The sequence below is a fragment of the Rhamphochromis sp. 'chilingali' genome (assembly GCF_963969265.1).
Source record: "Rhamphochromis sp. 'chilingali' genome assembly, chromosome: 12".
Taxonomy (NCBI): Eukaryota; Metazoa; Chordata; class Actinopteri; order Cichliformes; family Cichlidae; genus Rhamphochromis; species Rhamphochromis sp. 'chilingali'.
The window spans coordinates 7574957-7595656 of NC_137939.1; the positions used below are offsets into that span (position 1 = coordinate 7574957).

Sequence of the window (20700 nt, forward strand, 5' to 3'; positions counted from 1 at the left end):
CATTAAGAAAGTCTTTCCAAAAAATTCAGCAAAAAATTCTGATTTCTCACTATAACGAGGGCAGGACTGTGTGTGCGACCTGAAGGAATATTTAAACACATATCATATTCAAATATTCAGAACACAAATCAGCACAAGGTACATGTATTTTTTGTAAATAGTTTAATATTAAATAAAAAACGACTCCCATATAAAAAAAAGAAAGCTACAGTCCACAATTTAATCGTCTTTTTTTAACATAAGTATTGAAAGCAAGGGGTAGAATGAGAAAAATACTTAATTACAATTCCCAGAAAAAATTCACAATTCATTGTTTTCTCTCATCTGTCTCTAACAATATAAAATCAAAATAAAACACATTAACTGTACATATGTACAAATCTCCAAGTGTAGAAATTGCATAATCTGCTTTCTTTTTCACTTTTCTTTATTCTTTTTTTGTTATTTTATTTTAAATACAGCTAGAGATGCCAGTACTCTCAGGGGCAGGGCAGTGTGTGGAGGAGAGTTCAAACAGTGACGGGGGAGACAGAGCAAGGATATCACTCCAAATCCACAGTAACACACGGACTCAACAGATCCACATAAGACATTATCGCTCTCTGTGTTATAAGTATTCCAGCCATCCATTCATCCAATCAAAGGACATACAGTACTTTCTGTAAACACCTGGTTCCTGTTGAACTTCAAAATTAAGCCTCTTTATTTTTTTAAATAGACTTATCTCTTGCCTGGGTCTCATCCCATGTAAGTCACCAGAGCTACATGTAATTCTTCACAGCGTCAAGTAACACAGCATCTGAAATGTAAATGGGTTGTCAAATTATGACAAACGACACTCGTGAGTTGCACTAGATTTGTTGCCGGTTTTGCAATTTTTACAAACATCAGTATGGTTAGTCACTGGGAACCCTGGAGCATTGCAAAATGATTCAAGGTTGTACAAAACAACTTCAAATTAACGTTTTCTGTTGGTTTAACATGGAAACCAATACATCTCACATGATATGTGAAATTATATTCAATGAAAAACTTTCCTGTTTGTAATCAGCCACTGATATAAACTACCTAAGAAACCTGATTGAGTAAACCACACTAGTTCCTTGGTTTATCCCACATAAAGATTATATCATACTTTGAAAAAAGGGGGAGAAAAAGTCAAGTTTCTTTCCTCCCTGTAGTCTCTTTCAGCACCGCCTGAAAACCTGGAACATTTCTCTAAAATACAAGCACAAAGAGACGTTCATCTTACTAAAAAGACAAAGTCTCACTGAAATGAAAAACGTCCTGACAGTGGGGGGCTCAGCAACAGCACTGTTGTCCAACACACACACACACACACACGCACACTTTCAACAGAGAGCATCGTTCAAGTAGATGGGCTTCGTCCTGACTCACAGTAACACACTGATGAGAAGAAAACATTACTCGTTTGTTATTTTCATGTTTTCTCATTAATATAATTCTAACACAAACCTAATTGAAAGATCATTGTTCACAATGTAACGCAACCATTATTTTGTGACCTAAGAGAAAACACAAGTGAAAAAAGTATCCACAAAATCTCTCTTCATGTTTTTCACCTTTTGAAATAAACTCAGACTAGATCTTTCTCCTATCTGTTCATAGTGGTTGCCATAACAATGGTTGACATGACAGCATCATATTAGTGCAGTTGATTTTTTTTTTAAGGTCTAAAACAGTAGTGATGAGGTTGGAGAGATGGAGGGGTATACAGAGGCATCTGGTTGCCTTTCATTGGTGAACAGCTCTGAATGATGGCACCCTCCACCAATCACTGCCTTTGAGACCTGGCGCCTCGTCGCCGCCTGCCGCGCACTGACCTCTCAGGCTTCAGCAGTGCTGTCTGGAACGAGAGAGAGTGTGAGAGAAGAGTCACATCAGGCTCATATCTTTGCAGCTGCCAGTGGTGGAATGACTTTGCACTGCAGACAGAACTGCACAATCATTGAGAAGACTCACAGCCCCAAACAGAAACTGCTCCCTTCAGCAAATCCTTTACACTGAATCCTGCACAGCAAGCTTGCACAACCCAAGCCCCCCTCATGTCTTGACATTATATTATCTGATATTATATGACATAATGTGATATCATTAAAAGGCCCTAACACCAGAGTGCTGAATATTTTTCTTAAATGCTGGTTGTTAGTGGCATTTCTTGTGCCGCATTGTCATTAATGTGGTATTTCTACACTTCAAGGATGAAAAAATTAAAATACTTCGATTCACTGCACACCACCTATCTGATGCTATGAAGATGTCAAATAGCATTATATTAGCTTCATTGTTCTTTACACCCATGCTAGCAGCTTTGAGAGGAGTCAAAGGATTTTAACGGTACCATTAGGTCTGTGTGATATGACCAAAATCTCATATCCCGATTTAACACATCTATTGTTCCGACAACGATATAAATCACAAAAATGTAAAAATTTTCTGTAAAGTCTGTGAATCTCGGGCAGCTCGACTTACGTAAAGTGTTTTTAGCTGGGAGTCATGTACCTGAAGTCAAATGTTTGAACCAATGCATGAATCTATACATTTTTAGACATAAGTTCTGTGTATTTATTACACAGCGTGCTGCGGGGAAAAGCCTGTTCTAACGTTTGAGTCTAAGGTTTATTTTTTAGCACCTGACGGCTCTTTGTTGCTTCTCATCCGTAAACACTTTGCATACTCTTTCACATGATTCACTTTATATTGAAACGTCTCAACAGGATCTTGAGCTTTATTGTGAAAGGTTTATGTGGAAAATAAACAAGCGGACGGCGGAGCCACGCGATGGTTTTACCGTTGTTGTTGCTAACAACAACGCATAAAAACAGTTGCCTGTCTGTCCGTAGTGTGGTTATATTAAATATAAGAGAAAGAGAGCATTTGACGAAATTAATATAGCCACTACAGTGACTATCAAAACGATGAAAAAACATTGTCGTAAACAGCTTATTTTGCGACACCACGAAACAAACAATAGCGTAATATGAAAGATTTTCATATTGTCATCCGATATATCGTTATATCGAACAGCCCTGGGTACCATGACTCTGTGATGAATGCTTATCGATCAATGGTTCTTTACTCATTATATAGTTTTACTTTATTACATTTTGTATTCACTCATATTATAGTGCCTCTCTTCCATTCTTTACCTAACAAAACAAAACTGAATACATGATTTACTTTTATGCCATTTCTTCTGTGTGGTTTTGAGTGCCTATTCCACAGTATACAGACTTTAGGCAAGAAAAGATATAGTGTATGATTAAGTTTTATTCGAGGTGTCGAAAGATTGTTTGTGTTTCCAGCCTTACATACAAATGATGTTTGGCAACGAGCACTGTTACCATAAACTCTATTGAAGTCAAATCTCACTTCAAAGTAAATGACTTAATGTTCGTGGAGATCAGTTTGTGAGATCAAATGTCTAAGATAGCATCAATAAACAGGAAATCCATTACTTTGTTTCTGCAGTACTCAGAGAAGAAATAAAAATATAACACCTTGTTGATACTTGGGTCTGATTAGGCCTCTGGACCCACTTGTTACCCGGTTTCAGGTTTCCCTACAGACTGTTTTAACAAGTACATGTGTCAGTGCTGCCAACTCAACAGCTGTTGATGGATTTTCACCAGAAGCCATGCATGTTAACCTCAAAGTGTGTTAACATGCAAGTCACATATAGTCAATTAAAACATGCCAAACTGTGGAAAAGTAACAGCAACAGCAAATACCAACAGCTGGGGGAAAACAAGGGCCGTCTTTAAGACTGCAAAGAGTCTGACTAAGAACATTTGAATAGAACTGGTGAGAGGTAAACAACAACCAGCCCTTCTGCTAAAGAACAATAAATCCATAAGTCATCGAGAGGGAGACAAGTCTTACTGTAGCCTTGGTTTCCTCTAGTGCTGTAGCATCCACGTCTCTGAAGTCTTCTAACACATTCTGAAGCCTGATAAAGTAAGAAACGCATTAGTATGCACTACAGTATGCCAAATACACCTGACAGGACAGTTATTATAGAACTGCATGTGGGAGACACTCTGATTTTTACTGGAAATTGAATTATCCAGGCAACTTTCTGTATCGAGTACAACTGAGAAATTAACCATCTTAAAAGGAGTCTTACGTTTGTTTCCTTTTCCTTCCTCTTCTGGCTCCAGCTGCTGCTCCTGCTTGGTCCTTTGTGTAACCAGAAATCATGTTACAAGGTTATTATGATTAAATCATGCATCATTGTTTTACATTTCAGCTACTTAAATTCATCAAAAGCCTATAACCAACCATTGTTAAAGTCCACATTCTGGTGTCTAAAAGAAGCAAAAACATTTTTGCCTTTGAGTATAAAGGAAACAGAAGACTTGGGCACTCACCATTCCCTGTTCAGAGTGCAGCAATGTCCCAGTTGTCTCTTCAGTGGGCCTACTATTGCATCCATCCCCAGGACTGAGATACCCTACTTGGGGAAGATGCCCCTGCCTATCCACACCTGGATCTACATAAGGGCACATAGATGCAGCAGGCCCAGCACAGTCTGTCTTGGCCTCCTCCAAGTATATAGGTGGAAGAGGAGGTTCTGGGTGAGTATGTCCCTCTACCATAACTGGTTTCCTTTGTAAGGGGGACACAGACCCATCTTCAGTGGGTTTGGGTGTCCCTTGGGCTGGAGAATGGGCTGCTGCTTCCAGACTAAGTCGGGATAAGTCTGGGTTGCGTAGGGAACAAGCCCGCCGTGGGCTAAGGGAAACTGGGGCACTTGCCTGTGGCAGAGTTGGGACAGTTGTGGACGGTGTATGGTGCTCCACAGGAAAAGAAACTGGAGGTAAGGCACAGAAGGGTGAAGTGGGGTCAGATGGCCCCAAATGGGCCCCATCTTCCTGCTCTTTAGCACTGACTTGAAGAAAAGAGGTATAAATCGTGTCCATAAAAGAAGTATAAGGATCAATGACAGATCTGCCCTCAGATCCTCGCTGAGAGCCTGGAGTGGATTCTTGGGCAGGAGCTGGAGCTAGAGCTGGAACAGGACTTGGGATCACTTCAGGAGTGATTTGACTGGCTGGTATGTCTTCCTGTGGGGCAGGGCTTTGCACTTCCTGCAAGGATACTGGCTTCTCTCCCTCTGAGGCTGGAGCAAGGTTCAGCTAGAGGAGCAAAAAGAAAAAGATATGTTAAGTAACTTTCAAAGATCCAGAAAGTATTAGAGAATTAAAAATGTGTTTTCTCTTTGTTGCAAAATTGCCTAAAATTATATAATCCTCCATTTATATATGAACATTCAACTTTAGATTGTCTTTATATTTCCTTAAAGCATCCAGGAGGAAAACAAATCTAAATCTTTCAACATCTGATGATGCTGAATTCAGTCAGTACAATGTAACACTTGTCTGAGCGTGGATTTAATTTTTCACTTACAACCCCCCCCCCCCAAAAAAACAAACTATTTTTACACGCTTCCAGATCAAAACACAACAGGGCTTTTTTAAAATAAATGATAACATCTGTAAAGTATTGATGCAATATGAGAAGAACTCAGATGTGAAGCTTTATGACACAGATGTTGCAGCGGATATAATCTGCAGCTGCTATAACTGAAACATTACAGCCATTCCCAGAGAAAAGTTAGTGTCTTAACTTTTTGGACACCATAGTTCACTGAAGAAAAGAAAAAAACAACAACATATTTTTAGTGAATCTAGGAAACACCATTTCTCAAATTGTGGCACATTATTTTGTGCAGCACATATGCATTCACATTCACCCACTTAGGATTTTCTTAACAAATGCAACATGGTGTTTGCAGCCAGAGGAAGGTTATTATGGAAAACAGCAAATCCTTAACACTAGTATGTACAGTAAAGAAAGGATAAAAATGCTGTGTTCTCCAGACTTCATGCTAGGTATGTACCTGTATGTTGTTGAGTAAGTTGATTGCTCCATCATGGCCCTGTAGCAGTGGCATCCCCAAAGCAGAGGCCTGGACTGGTGGTAGAAGAATGGAACCAGCTCCAATCCCCACAATGTTATGGAGGCCTGTGAGGCCAGGAAGATCTCCTATAAAGCAAAAAATACACTAATACACAGTGTATAAAAATACTGCAATAGAGTCCCTGCAGAGTTTAAAGTTTAACACTGAAAGGCAAATAATATTTATTCCTAAAACAATGAGAAAGACATAACACAGGGTGTGTGCGAACTCACCTAATATAGCAGAGTTCAGCAAAGTGGGGAGTAACTGTTGGAGGATGGGGTTGTCCTTGCTTTGAAGAGATACGGGTATGAGCGTGTCAACACCAGCATCTGTGGGTACCTGAAGTGAATATAAAGGTTTGGGGGTTTCAGACAATGAATTATAAAATAAATAAAGTATGGCTGAAAAAACCAGGAGACATAAATTCTTCACATATATTAACTTAGTATTTCAGTATAAAAAAAAAACTAAACAAAAAAAGTTTTGGAGAATGCACACATTGCATTTTTGCAAAGGCTGAAAGGAACACCTCCCACTCCTCACACATTATCATCATCATCATCATCATTATTGCGTTTCTTCTTTTAGTTACTGTTGAGTGTTTTTTCTATGTTCATATATTTGAACTATAAAGAGGATGAAAAACTATCCATTCATGCCACATGCCAATGGGTACATTAAAACAGTAACCAAAACCAATTGTAAAGTGTGAGGGTTTTATTATAAAGCAGGGTAGCAAAAAAGGAAAGAAATTTGGGAAACTAATACAGTAAAAACCAATGGAGGAGTTAAGGAAATGAGTTTAGTTTTTCCAAGGGAAACTAGGATGACCTCAGAGGAAAGAGCTATAGGAAATCGGGAGCGTACCTGAGGTTGGGTATGTTGGGTTTGCTGTGCAGGAGCTAATTGGGTATTGGGAGGCGGGTGGAGCTCAGCAGAGCTCAGGGCAGCAGTGAGCAAGGCAGGGCTGAGGGGCAGGAAGGCTGCAGAGGGAGGAGGAAGAGTGGCGGGAATGAGTAGAGACTGAAGGGCTTGGATAGAGCCTTCAGCTCCTGCAGGAATAGGAAGGAGGCCCTGAGTGACCTCCAAGAGCCCTGGCCCAGTTAGGGTTGATGGGTCCAGCAGGCCAGAGGTCTTATCCAGACTGAGGCCCTCTAATGTAGTAGAGATCTGCTGTGACTGCTGAATAGGAACTTCCAAGCTGACCTGGCTCAACTGACCCAGCGCAGATAGAGGTAACAAGGAAGCCTGCTGTTGCAACAAGGAGGCCATTAGCAGAGCATGAAGGTTGGGTTTTTCTGTCAAATCAGCCTCCTGCACTGCAGAAGGGGCTGACGCTGGGGCTGGAAGTGGATTCAGCAGCCCTAAAAGGTTCAGAGGGAACTCCCCTTGGGCACCACTCAACAGGGGCAACAAGGGAAACAGATGATTGTTGTTAATCTGCAGTTGCTTTTGTTGTTGGTCTTGGTGTTGCTGCTGTGCATCTTCTTGCTGTGTTATCAGTAACTGCTGCTGTTGCTGCTCTGACTGCTGGTCTGACAGATTATGTGGTGGCTGCGGTGCAACACTGGCAGGAGGTACTTGTGCATGTTGTCCTCCCAACCAAAGGCCCCCTAGGGGCAATGAAGCCAGGACTGTGGGGTCCAGGACAGATGGTACTCCTCCTGTAGACGACAGCAGCTGGAGCAGCTGCTCTTGGTTCATGAAGGGAAAGGCCTCTGCCAGACTTAAAGGAGTGGCTGAGTCACCTACAGCTGAAGGGTTAGGAGGACTGTGATTCTCTCCTTGACGAGAGGAGCTAGTGAGCCCGGGACTGGTGGCTGGAGGTTTGGTCAATGTGAAGATCTTTGGGTCCCCAAATTCAGACTCCTCCGTTCCTGTGGGAAAAACAACAATTATTTAAATCTGTTTAAAGTGACTAATCATTCAACACATTTTTATATGGATCTCGTGCTGGATGGTATGCATCAGTTATATCAGTTATCACTCTGATTCAGAGCAACAAGAAAAAAAAATAATGCACCCCTTGTTCTTGACATATATTGCTCAAAAAAATAAGGAACCATTTGTTTATCACAGTATAACCAAGCGGTTAAAATTTAGGGATATCAATCTCTCCAGTTAGACAGCATAAACCAATGGAGGAACAAAAGGACCGAGTCCAGTGCCCCACAGACTGTCAGAAAGAGACTCTAGAAGCATGAGGTCCCTACCATCCTTTAGCAGGACCACCAGAGAACACGACAACTGGCAGACCTGCCACTGGTGCCATTTTCTTTTCACAATGGTTGCCACTTCTTAACTGGACAGATTGATATTCCTGAAGTTTAACCGGCATGTTTTACTGTGATGCTCCCTTATTTGTGTATTTATTATCTTGTGTAGAATAATCTGTAAAGCCCATTTAAAGGGGGAATTCAGCTACAAATACAACTCACATTAAAAATAAGAATGACAAAAACAAAGCTGATGTCTATATGTGTAGACAACCAAATTAATTCAATAAAAATTACAAGTTTAGGCTGTACTTGTAAAACTAAAACCATGAATAACATCCTCACCTGCAGTTTGATTTCCTGGGGAAGACGTCTCAACATCAGAGGTATGGCTGGAAGAGTTGCCCTCCCCTTGGGGAACATTAGAAGATGCTGCGAGAATGGCCAGGACGTGGTTGCTAAGATCTAGAGGCTTTGGGGAAGTGGATACCCCTACAGGAACACTGCCTTGAGGATGACTAAGGTCCACTGACATAGGTTCGTTCTTACTAATAATCTCTCTTGTGACAGTGCCCTGAGGTGAGGCAACCTGTAAAGATGAATGGGAAGCAGGATCTACTGAAGGAATGTGATTATCGGTTCGTTGATGCTTGCCAAAGGGAGATGGGGGTGTCTGCTGAGATGGGCTGCTGCTGTTGTGGAAATCTGAGTTTGGTAACACTGTGCACGAAGAATCTTTTTGAAGAGGAGTTGACTTAGTGGACTGACGATGAAGATGAGACTGCGCTGATGTGAACTGAGAGGAGGGGGGAGGAGGAGACAGTGGCTGTGGACTCAACGGGGGAGAATTAGTGTTATCTGTTCGGCAAGGTGACCGAGTCGACGAGTCCCTGACATTAGACTGATGGGTTGGAGATGAAGGTGACTGCTTGGGGCTCTGTTTATTAGTGTGTCCACCTCCTTCAACAGACACAGATCCAGACTGAGCTAAGGCAGAGCTGGATGCTGAGACTGTGGCCTGCGCATTCTGCAAACTGAGCAGGTGTAACAGGGCAGACAAAGGCTGGGTTGGAGGATCCAAGCCAAGAGGGGTGGCTGTGGGTGTCGGTCCTGTAGTGAAGTCCAGGGCCTCATTTGGGCGCAGAGGCCTGGAAAGCTGTGCCGTCTGTCGAGGAGCAGGGAACCTGGGCATCTGCCCAGAGAGGAGTTGATGATGGTTATCCAACATGATGGCATTCTGATTCTGCACAGCTGAGGTAGAGGAAGAATGCAAGGAGGAGGAGGGGAATGAAGTGGACGAGGAGGAAAGATTGATAACTGTAGCAGAAACAGCATCTTCTGGTGGGGTCTTCCGCAGCCCATTACAGAGCTGCTTGGTGTCTGTTAGCATGCTGAGGACTGTGGGAGATCGACGCTGCCGCTTCCTATACGATGTGTTACGCTCTGCTGATTGTGGCAGATGGGACGAGGAGGAAGCCAGGGACTGGACCAGAGAGTGGGATGGAGGAAAGAAAACAGTCGAGGCTGCTGCAAGGGAGGGATGGGGAAGCCTAGAAGAAGCAATGGAGGAGGGAGAGTGGCTGTTATGTAAAGTGCTGTTTGTTACCTTTGATGCCTGTTGCTGCTGTGCCTCTTTCAGGACCTCCAGAGAAGAGGCCAAGCTCACTGCATTGCTGGCCACATTTGACCTCTGGCCCTGGGTTATCTGGTTAGCCAGCTGAGCCTTGGCAGCTGCAGAGAGGAGGCTACTCGCAGGGAAAGAAGCTGGATGTGGCAGCTTGCCCTGATGGCTATGGTGGTGGTTCAGATATGGCCCCAGAGGTAAACTAGAGGGCCCTGCAGAGTTCAACCCAAACACTTGTGATCCTGCAGTGGAGGTTGGAGTCTTTGAGGACTTTGAGGAAAGACCATGAGGGTTACTACTGCTTTGGTTGGTCAGTAAGGAGGGATTATTAGGGTTTAGGAGGTGGTGATTATTAGTGCTGCTATTGCCTGAGTTCTTGAACTGCTCCAAGATGTCTTCCAGCTTGTATTTGGGAAGCTGGGGGCTGGGGTTTGGAGAGCCACTGGGAAGTGGGGAGTGTGGAGAGGAAGAGGTGGATTTCCTTCTCTGAGGCAAGTTATTTCCCATCAGCGTTCCTCCTGCTGCTGGTAAGCCTCCTCCCTGCTCAGACAGAGAGGATGGAGAAGCTGATGGGTGGCAGGAGCGCTGGTGTGGAGACATAGACATGTTATGGACAGAGGGAGAGAGGGAGGGTGGGGTAGAACCTCCCACAATTACAACATGAGGATGATGAGGGTGAGTCTGTGTTCCTCTTCCTCCTCCACCAAGGGTAACAGGGGACGAGGGGGGAGGTGAAGAGAGGGGTCCTAGCCGAGGAGAAACAGGAGTCTCTGGGGTTTTAGGTGTTCTTTGACTTTGACTTTTGCTTTGAGGAGTGGGAGTACAGGGTGACCTCTGGGGGGTGCTGTACGCTGGAAATGAGCTGGAGGAAGAACTGGAGGATGCTGAGAAAGCAGGATGGTGAAGTCTTCTCAAGGCATCTAGTGGATAGTGAGAGTTTGTGGCTGGGTGAAGGACAGAGGAGGAGCCATTGTAAGGATAAATAAAATGGTGAGAGGATTTAGGACTGGTGCAGGGGTTTGGGTGAAGGTTGTTCTGGGGTCGAGCTGGGACTGGATGGAGTTTGGGACAGAAAATGCCACGGTCCTCTTCTTCACGCTCTGTGGATTCGCCCTTTGTATCACGACCGTCCACCCGATTGCTCATCTCTGGAAGTGGGAACAAAAAATACAGCTTGTTACTCAATTTTCCCGAGCCCACTAAATGGTTTACAGAGTAATTATTGTGAAAGACAAGTCTGGCATAATTTCTTGTCCCTTTAATGTCTGAACTGTGATATAATTGCCAGAAAATTCTTTTTTAAGGAATGTTTATTGAACAGTCTGACAATATATATATATATATATATATATATATATATATATATATATATATATATAAATTTGCATCACTTTTAATTCGTAAATTTTTTACATCTGTCAATTTTGTGCAATTTAATTGCTTAAAAAAGTATTGTGAGATTTATTTAGGTTTTTTGATACATTTGTTGTTAAAGGCTGTAAGAAGCATTTAAACAACCAATTTTTAGTAATTGAGGTAAATGGTGTGAAATTTGTTTTTTTCTAAAAATCAAACATTGAAATTATAACTAATATGTGAAAAAGAACATTTTACTTTTGTTATCCAATGGTTGCTGAATAATCGGAATGGAGGCCAAGCTATGCAATACAAAAATATCCCAAAACCAATTAAAATTAATAATAATCTAGAGAAAAGCGAGCAGTTATCTAACCAACCAAAATGAGAGAATTATGCACAGATGTGCATTAATGAAGGAATATAACTGCACAGAGTGCATAGGAAAGGCCTGGTTCAACAGTTGCTCCTCACCACCCCATGTGGCTCTCCAACTTGTCGTGTATACAAGGAGTGGTAACACTAATAACACCATACTAAAATATCCAGTTCACATGACTTGAGTCAGAGCAGCTCTACCCATTCAAATAATTCCTATTTTACCCAAATTTTTAACAGAATTGAAGAGAGTTGTGTCTCAACACTGATTTTTACCAAAATACAAACAGTTTTTGGGTGGAAATAAGATACAATAAACTCGAGGAAACAAAGCACGCCAGAACTGGAAATCTTCATTTTCCTAAATCTCTTCTGTTCTTAGGGTGAAAGGACATCAATACTACAGCAGTTTGAATTCTGTGTGGCTGACAGCTGCTGCATTCAACAACACAAATGCAGATCTACAAGAAACAAATTTCCTTTCAAACTACACCTACCAGCCCCCACAGGATTTCCGGCAGTCACTGGCTACTCATGCAGATGGTCAAATCCACTCCCACATGCATCTCACAGTCAAACACATGTGATCCATAATATGGATGCAAAATTATGTGTGTAAGTCTGTGGCTTAAAGTGTAATAAATTGCATCGAAACATTGTGGATTCTGTTAGAGTTTCTCTGATATTCTACTAATCGAAACAGAGTGCAAGAGAGTAGAATGGTGAGCTAGAAGGAACTGGATTTGAAGACTGACTTGAAGACACTTTATTAATAACAGCCTCTTAATTTCATAAATGAAATTTCATCTTTAATTGGTTCTACGATCATGGTAATACTTATCATGTATTCTCATGTAGAAATGTGTGCAAAGTCCTTTACCTGATGTTACTGCCGTGCACACAACACTGTCAACATTAAAGGCTGTGAGGGGAACCTGTCAACATCGTCCATAGAGACTTTATTCAAAGAAAAATTAAAACCCAGCATTTTCTGATTTTCAGCTTTTCTTTTTAAGGAAATATGTAGAAATTAAGAAAAAAGTATCACTCAAATGTTTATGTTTTTTTATTAGATATTATCTAAGAGCAAACTGATAAATGAGTACCATGTCTCAAACCTACTGCATGTCATTGCTCACCTTGGTTACCTGGATGATGAAAGCTGGCAAAGGGCAGCTGTGAAGCCTGCATACTCCGACACAGGGCAGCCATTGCCACCACTTTCCTGCGATGATTACAGAGTTTGGTCATGTCCTGCTCTGCTTTGCCCAGTGGCTGGCTGTGCTGTTCCACCTTCACACCCACTGTGAAGTTGAAAACCTGCACAACAGCAAAAAGGAGGATTAGAACAAATTCAGACAAAACTTTATGGAGAATATGTAAATAGATTTTCTCTGTACTTTTATGTAACTGTTACACAGTAGTTTTTGCTTCTCTTAAGTATGTGAGGTTCTGTTTTGGTCAGGATGACGTAAATTTTGTTATCAGAGGGTGAAAGCGAGACCCTGTGCAGACATCTGTGTCCCAATCAATTTGTTGTGACTACTTGAACAGACAAATCTAACTAGACATGCTTCCTATAAGTATTCTCCATGCCGACTAGGAAAAATGTACAACAGCTGCTTAGCTGTGATCCACAAGTATATTTGTGACACAAGAATGAGAGTGAGATTAACACCACAGAGCTTACTGAATCTAAAACTCTGTTGTGTATTGCCAAACCTTACTAGAAACACACAAATCAACAGCACAAACAAACTGACAGACTGACAACACCTTGTTGATGATGAGAGGACACTCGAGGCCACATTTGCAGGTGCCATCAGTCATCAGATAGGTCTTGACCTCTTCCAGATTGGACAGGGTTGTGCCACTGGGACTACAGGAAGAAGGCAGAGAGAAACTGTAACAAATGAGACACAGTTAAAGCACAAACTCTGCCCTGGCTCTGAACCTAACACCAGCCAGTGCAAAATGTCAGAAAAATGCAACTATGCGTAGGGTGTAAAGGGGTGGACAATGATGTATGACAGGAGTTGTTCAAGGCCAGAAGAAAATTGAGTGTGACACATAATCGCAAGGCATAGCAGCCACAGAAGGAATTTTTCCTTTCAAGAATCATTTGTAGGCAGCATTATGGTACAACTGAGCCAAATCAATTTGAGCTCAAGCTAAAGCTGCAGCTCTCAGAGCAGAGACATGTATACTGTTCATTCTAGGAAAGCGTTTGCCAACCTTTAATATCAACAAAGTCATTCATGAACAACTTATGGGAGACCAGCCATTTATGGGTCTACATCCATACTAGCCACTGGTAGTGAGGTTCAGCAAAACTAGGAGTAAGGTCTCAGCTGATAAACATAAACTACTTGTGCATTTTTCAATTCCATCATAACATTCATGCAGTTTGTGTTTTTTTTCCTGGTTAGAGCCATGGGGAGCTAATGGAGAAGGGCAAGAGAGCTACATGCTTGAGACTCCCAGTCATGAGTAAAAGTTTCCCTGCTGACTGTACAAATGTGCAGAAGATAATTATGAAAAAAGGTTTGATTCAATCCAGTTCAATGAGAGAAACCACTAGTGTCATTTGCAAACACTGCTGACCCATACGAGAGTCTGAAGGACACAAATCCACTCCTGTGGTGCTTCTACACCTGTAAAATGCACAAACTGGCCCAATAATTAAAAAATATTCCATGGAGAATTGGCAACATATAGCACAACCTCCTCTGAAGCGTTAAGTCTCAATCAGGGTATATCTAACAAAAAGCAAAGTTTCAGAGTCTTGCTCCAGGGCTGGGGTGTCTGGCATTAGATAGGTTACTAGTTAGTAATGCAGGTTATGGCTAACATTAAAATGAACAGTTTAAAAAATAAATAAAAAATGAACAGTTAATTTCAGCCAAGTTTCTTTCCAACTCAGTGGCTAATAATGAGTAATACAAAATTTCATATTTACAACGTCACATTTTATGTCTAAATTCAAGCATGATCCAAACCACTGCTCAACAAAAATATTGTTATCCAAATGGAAATACTTTTTTCTCTGCCTCAGCTGCCCAGTATTTTAAGGCAAAGGGAATCCTTTCACAGCAAAAGAAGAGGGCAAGTGTGGAGTGGAGCACAACTGCAGTAAATCTAAGAAGTCTTTAGGTGATCTTCAGGATGAACGACTGATAACAAAGAAAAAAGTATGTTTCTCTTTGGTAGAAACAACATAATATATATAAAAAGCCTAAATCTGTCACTTGCTTTTGAGCCCCCACTAAGACCTAGTATGCTTGAAAACACAAGTATTTAAAACCACCAGAATAAGAATAAATAGAACCAGAATAAGTGCTCACCAGAATAAATAGAACATTATAATTAACACATTTAATTTTACTCACTTTGCACTGCCTAAAAGTGCATAAAACATTTTCTTGTCTTCTTTGTTGTCTATAGCTAGAAACAAACTTCAAAAAAACTAATCCAAAACCGCAGTCATCCTGCCAGGTAACATCCCCCAAAATATGTTTGCAAAACCAGTACTGTCATTTTTCAAGAATACATTATGTAACAATTATTCAGTGGTGTGCTTTCAAAACCTGTTGCCCAACTATTAAAAATCAGCAAGTTCATGTGTGTGGAACCAACGTACCTGACATAGAGTACCTGCCCTCCTTCCACTCTCCTCTGCCAGCCGATGGGGACGTGTATTGCAGTGGTGTGGACCCCATCCTTGTCCCCACTGACAGTATCACTGCCTCCCATCATTTTGTAGCCTGCCAGCACCTTGAAAAGCAGGAAGTGTTAACACATCTTGTCTTTTAACATAAGGAGGGGGGTAACATGAAGGTATCATGTAGTAACAGTTCAGCCTGTCGAGAGTGGACCCAGGGACTGTGCTGCTAACGAAATTTTAACCATTGTGGTATCCCCTACTGCACAACTTTACTTAAACACAAAGAGAAATCCAATGCTAAATACTCTTATAGGGGGGAAACAGTTGTTTAGTCTCAGCATCTACTTTAGGTTTCAAGCCATCTATCCTCCCCCCTCATCCTGCTATCTCTACATTATACGGGTTGTCAAGGGTGTCTATACTAAAGCCTCTATGAACCAGATGCTTACTCATCCCCAACCCTTTCATCTGGGACTTGTTGGAGTCTAACCAGAAAAATAGTTCAATTTTTCATGCTTATGCTACAATAGATTTTGCTCATCTCTTCTGAAAGAGCTTTCCTCATTTAACTGTATATTGTGCACGTATCAGGGAAGTTCACTAAGCCTGAGTGAGTCACTGAAAAAAGTAAACACACAAAAGATGAGTGAATCTTTCTGCAGTAAAGATTTTGCAATCATTAATGTTTTATTTCAAGCAACCTGCATGCTTAATGTTGAGGTCACATTCAGCTTATTACACAACATCAAATATCAATCTCGGATATCAAACATTACAAAATGTACCCTATGCATGGTGATGAAATCAGCCAAGATCTGAACTAAAGTAAGCAGCATGAACATGGGAAGCACTGCAAATTAATTCCACTCTACTAATTCAGCATCATTTCCTTTACTTTTTAGCTGTCATCTGTGTGTCGAAAAGTTCTGGGAAAGTACCCAGCAGTTTCTTTTCTTATGCCTGTGATGAAGATAATACAAGCCCCTAGAGAATGAATGTGATGTAAACATGTTGAAAAGGGGGAGTGGCCACAGCAAAAGAACGGTTTTTGGTTTATTATCAATGTAAAAGTAATACCAAGACAAACAAAAAGAAAGTTGCATACCTTGTCATCTTTGGGAAGCCAGGATCTGTTTTGGCTAGAGTATCCACTGTCCAGTGTACATGCTGGTGGGTTAGAAGCACACTGCCAGTAAAACCTGACTTGCCCAAACACCTCGACTTTCTTCAGCTATGAGGCAGATCCCTCTCTTGAAGGATGACTTCTGCAGATTTATTAGTTCAGTTCACATCAGAGTAGGGATGTGGGTGAAGGTGGAGAGCCTGCAAAGAAAGGTGGAGGTGGATTATGTAATCTGGCAGCGACCCCCGCGGTAAAGACATCGTGCAACAAACCTATTCTGTAACTGATATGATCTAAGCGTGTTTGAAAAACGACGACATCAGATGTATTAGTCTTCCCCAGAAGAACTTCAGAGTAAGCTCTGGCTGCTTTGAAGTAGAAGGGTGTGTTTGCCTAGGCCCGTAGTTTACTCAGTGTTTAGCGACAGTATAAGCAGCTGCAACAACCAACTCCGAAGCGAACACGCTGGCACATGAAAGAGCAATTAATATAGCTCTGAACTGAAGTATCCTTTTTTTCTTAATTTTGTATCATAAATAGCGTAAAGTATGAAAAAAAAACATCCCACAAAGTACACGGCTCATACACGGCAGCTAGCGTCCAGGCTAACAGCTAAGCTAGCAAGCTACCCTACTTTGTACTGTGTTGTCGTGACAGCTGTCAGGCGCACAAAACACTCCAATACAAAACTCTTGCCCGTTAGCTGCAGTAACAACACACGACCCATGCACAATACCGCGTTGTGAAAAAACCTCTTATAAATCGGATACCTACATCACACTTTACTTATTGATATCCGTTAGCTAACGTCAATATTAGCAGGTCCTACCAACCTTTTCTCTGCGTCAGGCTCTGTGTTGGCGAAGTTTTGGAGTCTTGGCTTTTCTGGCTCGCGGGAGAATCAAGAGTTAGCTGGCTAGCAAACGGGCTAGCCAGATAATGTTTTGAAAACGGCTGATACTTTAATAAATGAGCGCAAAATAAGTCACTGTGTAATCCAATTCCCGTAGCGGTGTGCGCATTCAGCTCTCAGCATTCATACAACGTCTGCCAGTCCGACTTAAAAACAAAGGGCAATAACGCTTCATTTTACTGCGCCTGGGATCTCGGAGCTAACGCTGCAACCAGCTAGGCTAGCTAGCCAGTCAGCTAACTGACTGAAATTTACTTGATTGTGGAGTGTCCCGACAAGACTGAAGGCTGTCCCGCTCCCGGTCTGCAGCTATCCAGCCGTTGCTTTGCTTTCTCTTCTGCTAAACCGTGGAGCTTTCAGGTATATTCCCACAACCATAACGGCCCATGTAATCCCCAATTCACAGTTGCCCACTGTTTTTTTTTTCTCACAAATTCCGAGCAAAAAATAATGGAGTTTTTACTGTTGAGCATGCGCATTAGACGCTTAAGGAATATTGTACCCGACATGCAACGGGACCTTTGTAGTGTTCCAGACAGACCTGAATGAAGCTGTGTTCAGCTCCTTGACAGAGGACATGATAATGACAGAATAATAACATGTGTTCACTTGACAATAGTGGATTCACTTCCGCCTGTCTACACTGCATTTGTGGCCCACATCACGAATTTTATATGAAAAGTTAAACATACTCTAGGCATATATATATATATATATATATATATATATATATATATATATATATATATATATATATATATATATATATATATATATATAGTAAAACATAGTAAGGGGCATATCATAACTGTATAGCACAACGATAATAATTCATATGCACACAGATACAGCATGATATGGAAAAAATATGTTTATTATAAAGGCCACCGGCATTGTTAATTTGAACAAGTGGGACAAGGGGAAAGAGATGTATTGAAGACAGAAGGAGAAATTATATCTGATTTCCCCCCGTCATCGGTGCTCAGTCCAAGGTCCTCAGCTGTTGCAAAGTGTCAGCTTGACATAGGACCGCTAAGCCTGGCATGCACACAAGCACACACCCAAAATCATAGATACACATCTCCAGATATACACTCAAACTACAACCTAAAGTCACTTTGGAAAATATCTAAAAAACACAGAGGGACCAGACTTTTTGACAGCCCAGCATCCCGAGGGCCTGAAGTGAAGCTGCTTTGTAACATACTGACCATACAGGGCTCTGGTCATTGCCAGCAGGTGAAAACCCATTCACTGAGATTTTGCCAGCACAACGGATTTATGATTTCTTCAGTGCGATCTGTACAAATTTAGACAAAAGGTAGGCCAATACTGTAGTTTAAAGAATGTTTTTAATGAAAAAATGTTTGTGCATGACCTGTGTTATAATCACTCAGTTTATTTGAATTAATTTGAGTGAAGTTCCATTAGTTTTAAAACACGAGCTAAACAACCCCAACTCTGAGATTATCTCTGTCACTTTACAAACTCAGATTTTTTTTATTTCCATAACATTTTTTTTATTTTTTGTTGCTTTTTTCCAGGCTGACAGAGGCAGCCAAATTTAGCTGTGATGAGATTAAATTTCACAACCCTAGAATAGTATAGAAGACGAGCACATTCTAACACTGCGTGGATATGCAAGTGCATGTAGCGTTCACACAGACACAGGAATATATTTTCTATTGTATTACCACATTTGATACTTCTTAAATACATTTTTAATCAAAACCAAATGCAGGCTTATTTTCTGATATTTCTTTCAACTTCCCTCTAAGAAGTTCAGAAATGTGTATTTAACTTTTCAGTAGCACCTACTTTGAAAACAATTTGACATAATAGTGGATATGGGCTAAGTATTTCAAAGTTTTGAGTAAACAAATAATTAGTAATACATTCTCTCATGATATAACTTTTATTAAATTGTCTCATAATCTTTTGGGGGGAAAAAACAACACCTAACTCTTTACTTTCTAGGTGGAGGTGAACTAACGCTGTCTACATCAAACCATGGAGCCGTAAGTATAATTCTTAAAATCAATATACTCGCCTCTTGATACTCATTTTATTGGCTTAGTTGTAGCACTTGTTTACCATTTAAGTCTTAATTCCATTTCCTGTTTACTAAATACTGCACTAGCCCATGCCATAAAAATATTCTAGAGCATCATGTCTAAAGCAGCTCTATGTCCACTTGAAAGAATGTGCGGCAAGGATATCCTTAAACAAATTGAGTCTTATATTGCCATGATTCTACTATTTTAAGGTGGAATGGCAGTTTCACTTTTACTTGTGTTTGGTTTTTTTAAAGATTGTTTATATGCAAAACCTTGTTCCTCACTTTATATGCTTACATGTTCCTTTAGAATTAAAAGTGATCATAATGTTGAGAATAAACAAAATAACTATCTATAGCCGCACCAGTTAACCTCACTCATGGCTGAGTGTGTTTTTTCTTTGTGTGTGTGTGTGTGTTAGGGACGATGACAAAAACTCTGTGGATATCCATGACAACCCCCCAGCTCCTGACAATGTAGTGAGGGAGGACGGAGACACTGTGAGTGACAGCACCATGTCAACCCCCCGCCATTAGCAGTGCAATTCTTGGGCTGTTTAAAATAGCCACCAACTGGGACATGGTTGCAGTGCAGCATCAGCTGGAAACAATATGAGCTTAAGTGTCCCTGTCTTATACAACCTTATGGAAAAAAACTGAGCACTGCTGGCTGATCTGGATTAGTCATCGAAATGTTATTCACTAGGTCCTGAAAAGCTAAATGTAAGACAGAGATCAGGTACCAGCTGATAAACAAACAAGGCAAGACACTAATGTAATACTTTACAACACTGTGTGACATTGACACTGGCAGCTCAGTATGTTTAACATTTAAAAACTTTAATAACAACTTATATAACAACTCTATCACATCTTTGTTGTTGGGTTTTTTTGTCTGACATATGTCCCTTGGGTCTGTAGGTCTATTTCATATATGAGGAGGAAGTGGAGGTGGAGGAGAAGGAACCAGAACCTCCTTCAGAGCTTGTCCGGGTCAATGACAAACCCCACAAATTCAAGGACCACTACTGCAAGAAGCCCAAGTTTTGTGACGTCTGCGCTCGCATGATAGTCTGTAAGTGCTGTTTTTTTATATTAATGATATAAATAATCAATCATCATATAATCCCATAGGTATTTGTTCTAAAAATTGAGACTGTTAATTTTGGTTCCTCATCTTTCAGTGAACAACAAATTTTGCCTGAGATGCAAAAACTGTAAGACCAACATCCACCACTCATGTCAGTCGTATGTTGAGTTTCAGAGGTGTTTTGGCAAAATTGTGAGTTTGCTGATGTGCACTGAATATGAAACTATATTTGTAACATCTGCAGTTTCCTTTTACTGCCCTTGAGAGTGAGAGAGATATATTTTTTAAAACTTT

The 20700-nt window shown here is 41.0% G+C and overlaps 2 protein-coding genes across 5 annotated transcripts in view; one reads left to right on the plus strand and one right to left on the minus strand.

Annotated features, from left to right (window-relative positions):
• Positions 1-1180: 1180 nt before the first annotated feature.
• mbd6 (methyl-CpG binding domain protein 6) lies at positions 1181-17738 on the minus strand. 3 transcript variants are annotated; one of them, XM_080899502.1, is made up of 13 exons: positions 17516-17738; positions 16330-16547; positions 15201-15334; positions 13337-13439; positions 12700-12880; positions 8548-10974; positions 6854-7863; positions 6217-6325; positions 5924-6069; positions 4392-5159; positions 4148-4200; positions 3904-3970; positions 1181-1867 (listed from the first exon to the last, which is right to left on the minus strand). In XM_080899502.1, the coding sequence occupies exons 3-13, from the start codon at positions 15314-15316 to the stop codon at positions 1796-1798; spliced, it is 5052 nt and encodes a 1683-aa protein (XP_080755628.1). In that variant the 5' UTR covers positions 15317-15334; positions 16330-16547; positions 17516-17738; the 3' UTR covers positions 1181-1795. The 3 variants fall into 3 exon arrangements, with proteins under 3 accessions (XP_080755628.1, XP_080755629.1, XP_080755627.1); XM_080899503.1 differs by having other exon boundaries at positions 12709-12880; positions 17181-17738; XM_080899501.1 differs by having other exon boundaries at positions 17181-17738.
• A 559-nt stretch (positions 17739-18297) lies between these two features.
• The window catches only part of stac3 (SH3 and cysteine rich domain 3), a 33887-nt gene continuing 31484 nt past the window's right edge, over positions 18298-20700 (plus strand). For both annotated transcript variants that reach the window (XR_013973598.1, XM_080898130.1), the window contains exons 1-5: positions 18298-18581; positions 19238-19278; positions 19739-19817; positions 20238-20391; positions 20501-20598. Coding sequence is in view for 1 of the 2 variants with exons in the window: in XM_080898130.1 (XP_080754256.1) it covers positions 19271-19278; positions 19739-19817; positions 20238-20391; positions 20501-20598 (339 nt within the window). In the remaining variant the exon portion in view is untranslated. The remainder of the gene's footprint in view (positions 18582-19237; positions 19279-19738; positions 19818-20237; positions 20392-20500; positions 20599-20700) is intronic.

Excerpts from the sequence above, each read along its gene's own strand:
- mbd6 (XM_080899502.1), bottom strand. The coding sequence starts at position 15,316 with ATGATGGGAGGCAGTGATACTGTCAGTGGGGACAAGGATGGGGTCCAC. Across the intron at positions 10,975-12,699 it reads TCATCATCCAGGTAACCAAG|AGATGAGCAATCGGGTGGAC; the intron begins GTGAGCAATGAC and ends TCCCACTTCCAG. Across the intron at positions 5,160-5,923 it reads ACTTACTCAACAACATACAG|CTGAACCTTGCTCCAGCCTC; the intron begins GTACATACCTAG and ends TTGCTCCTCTAG.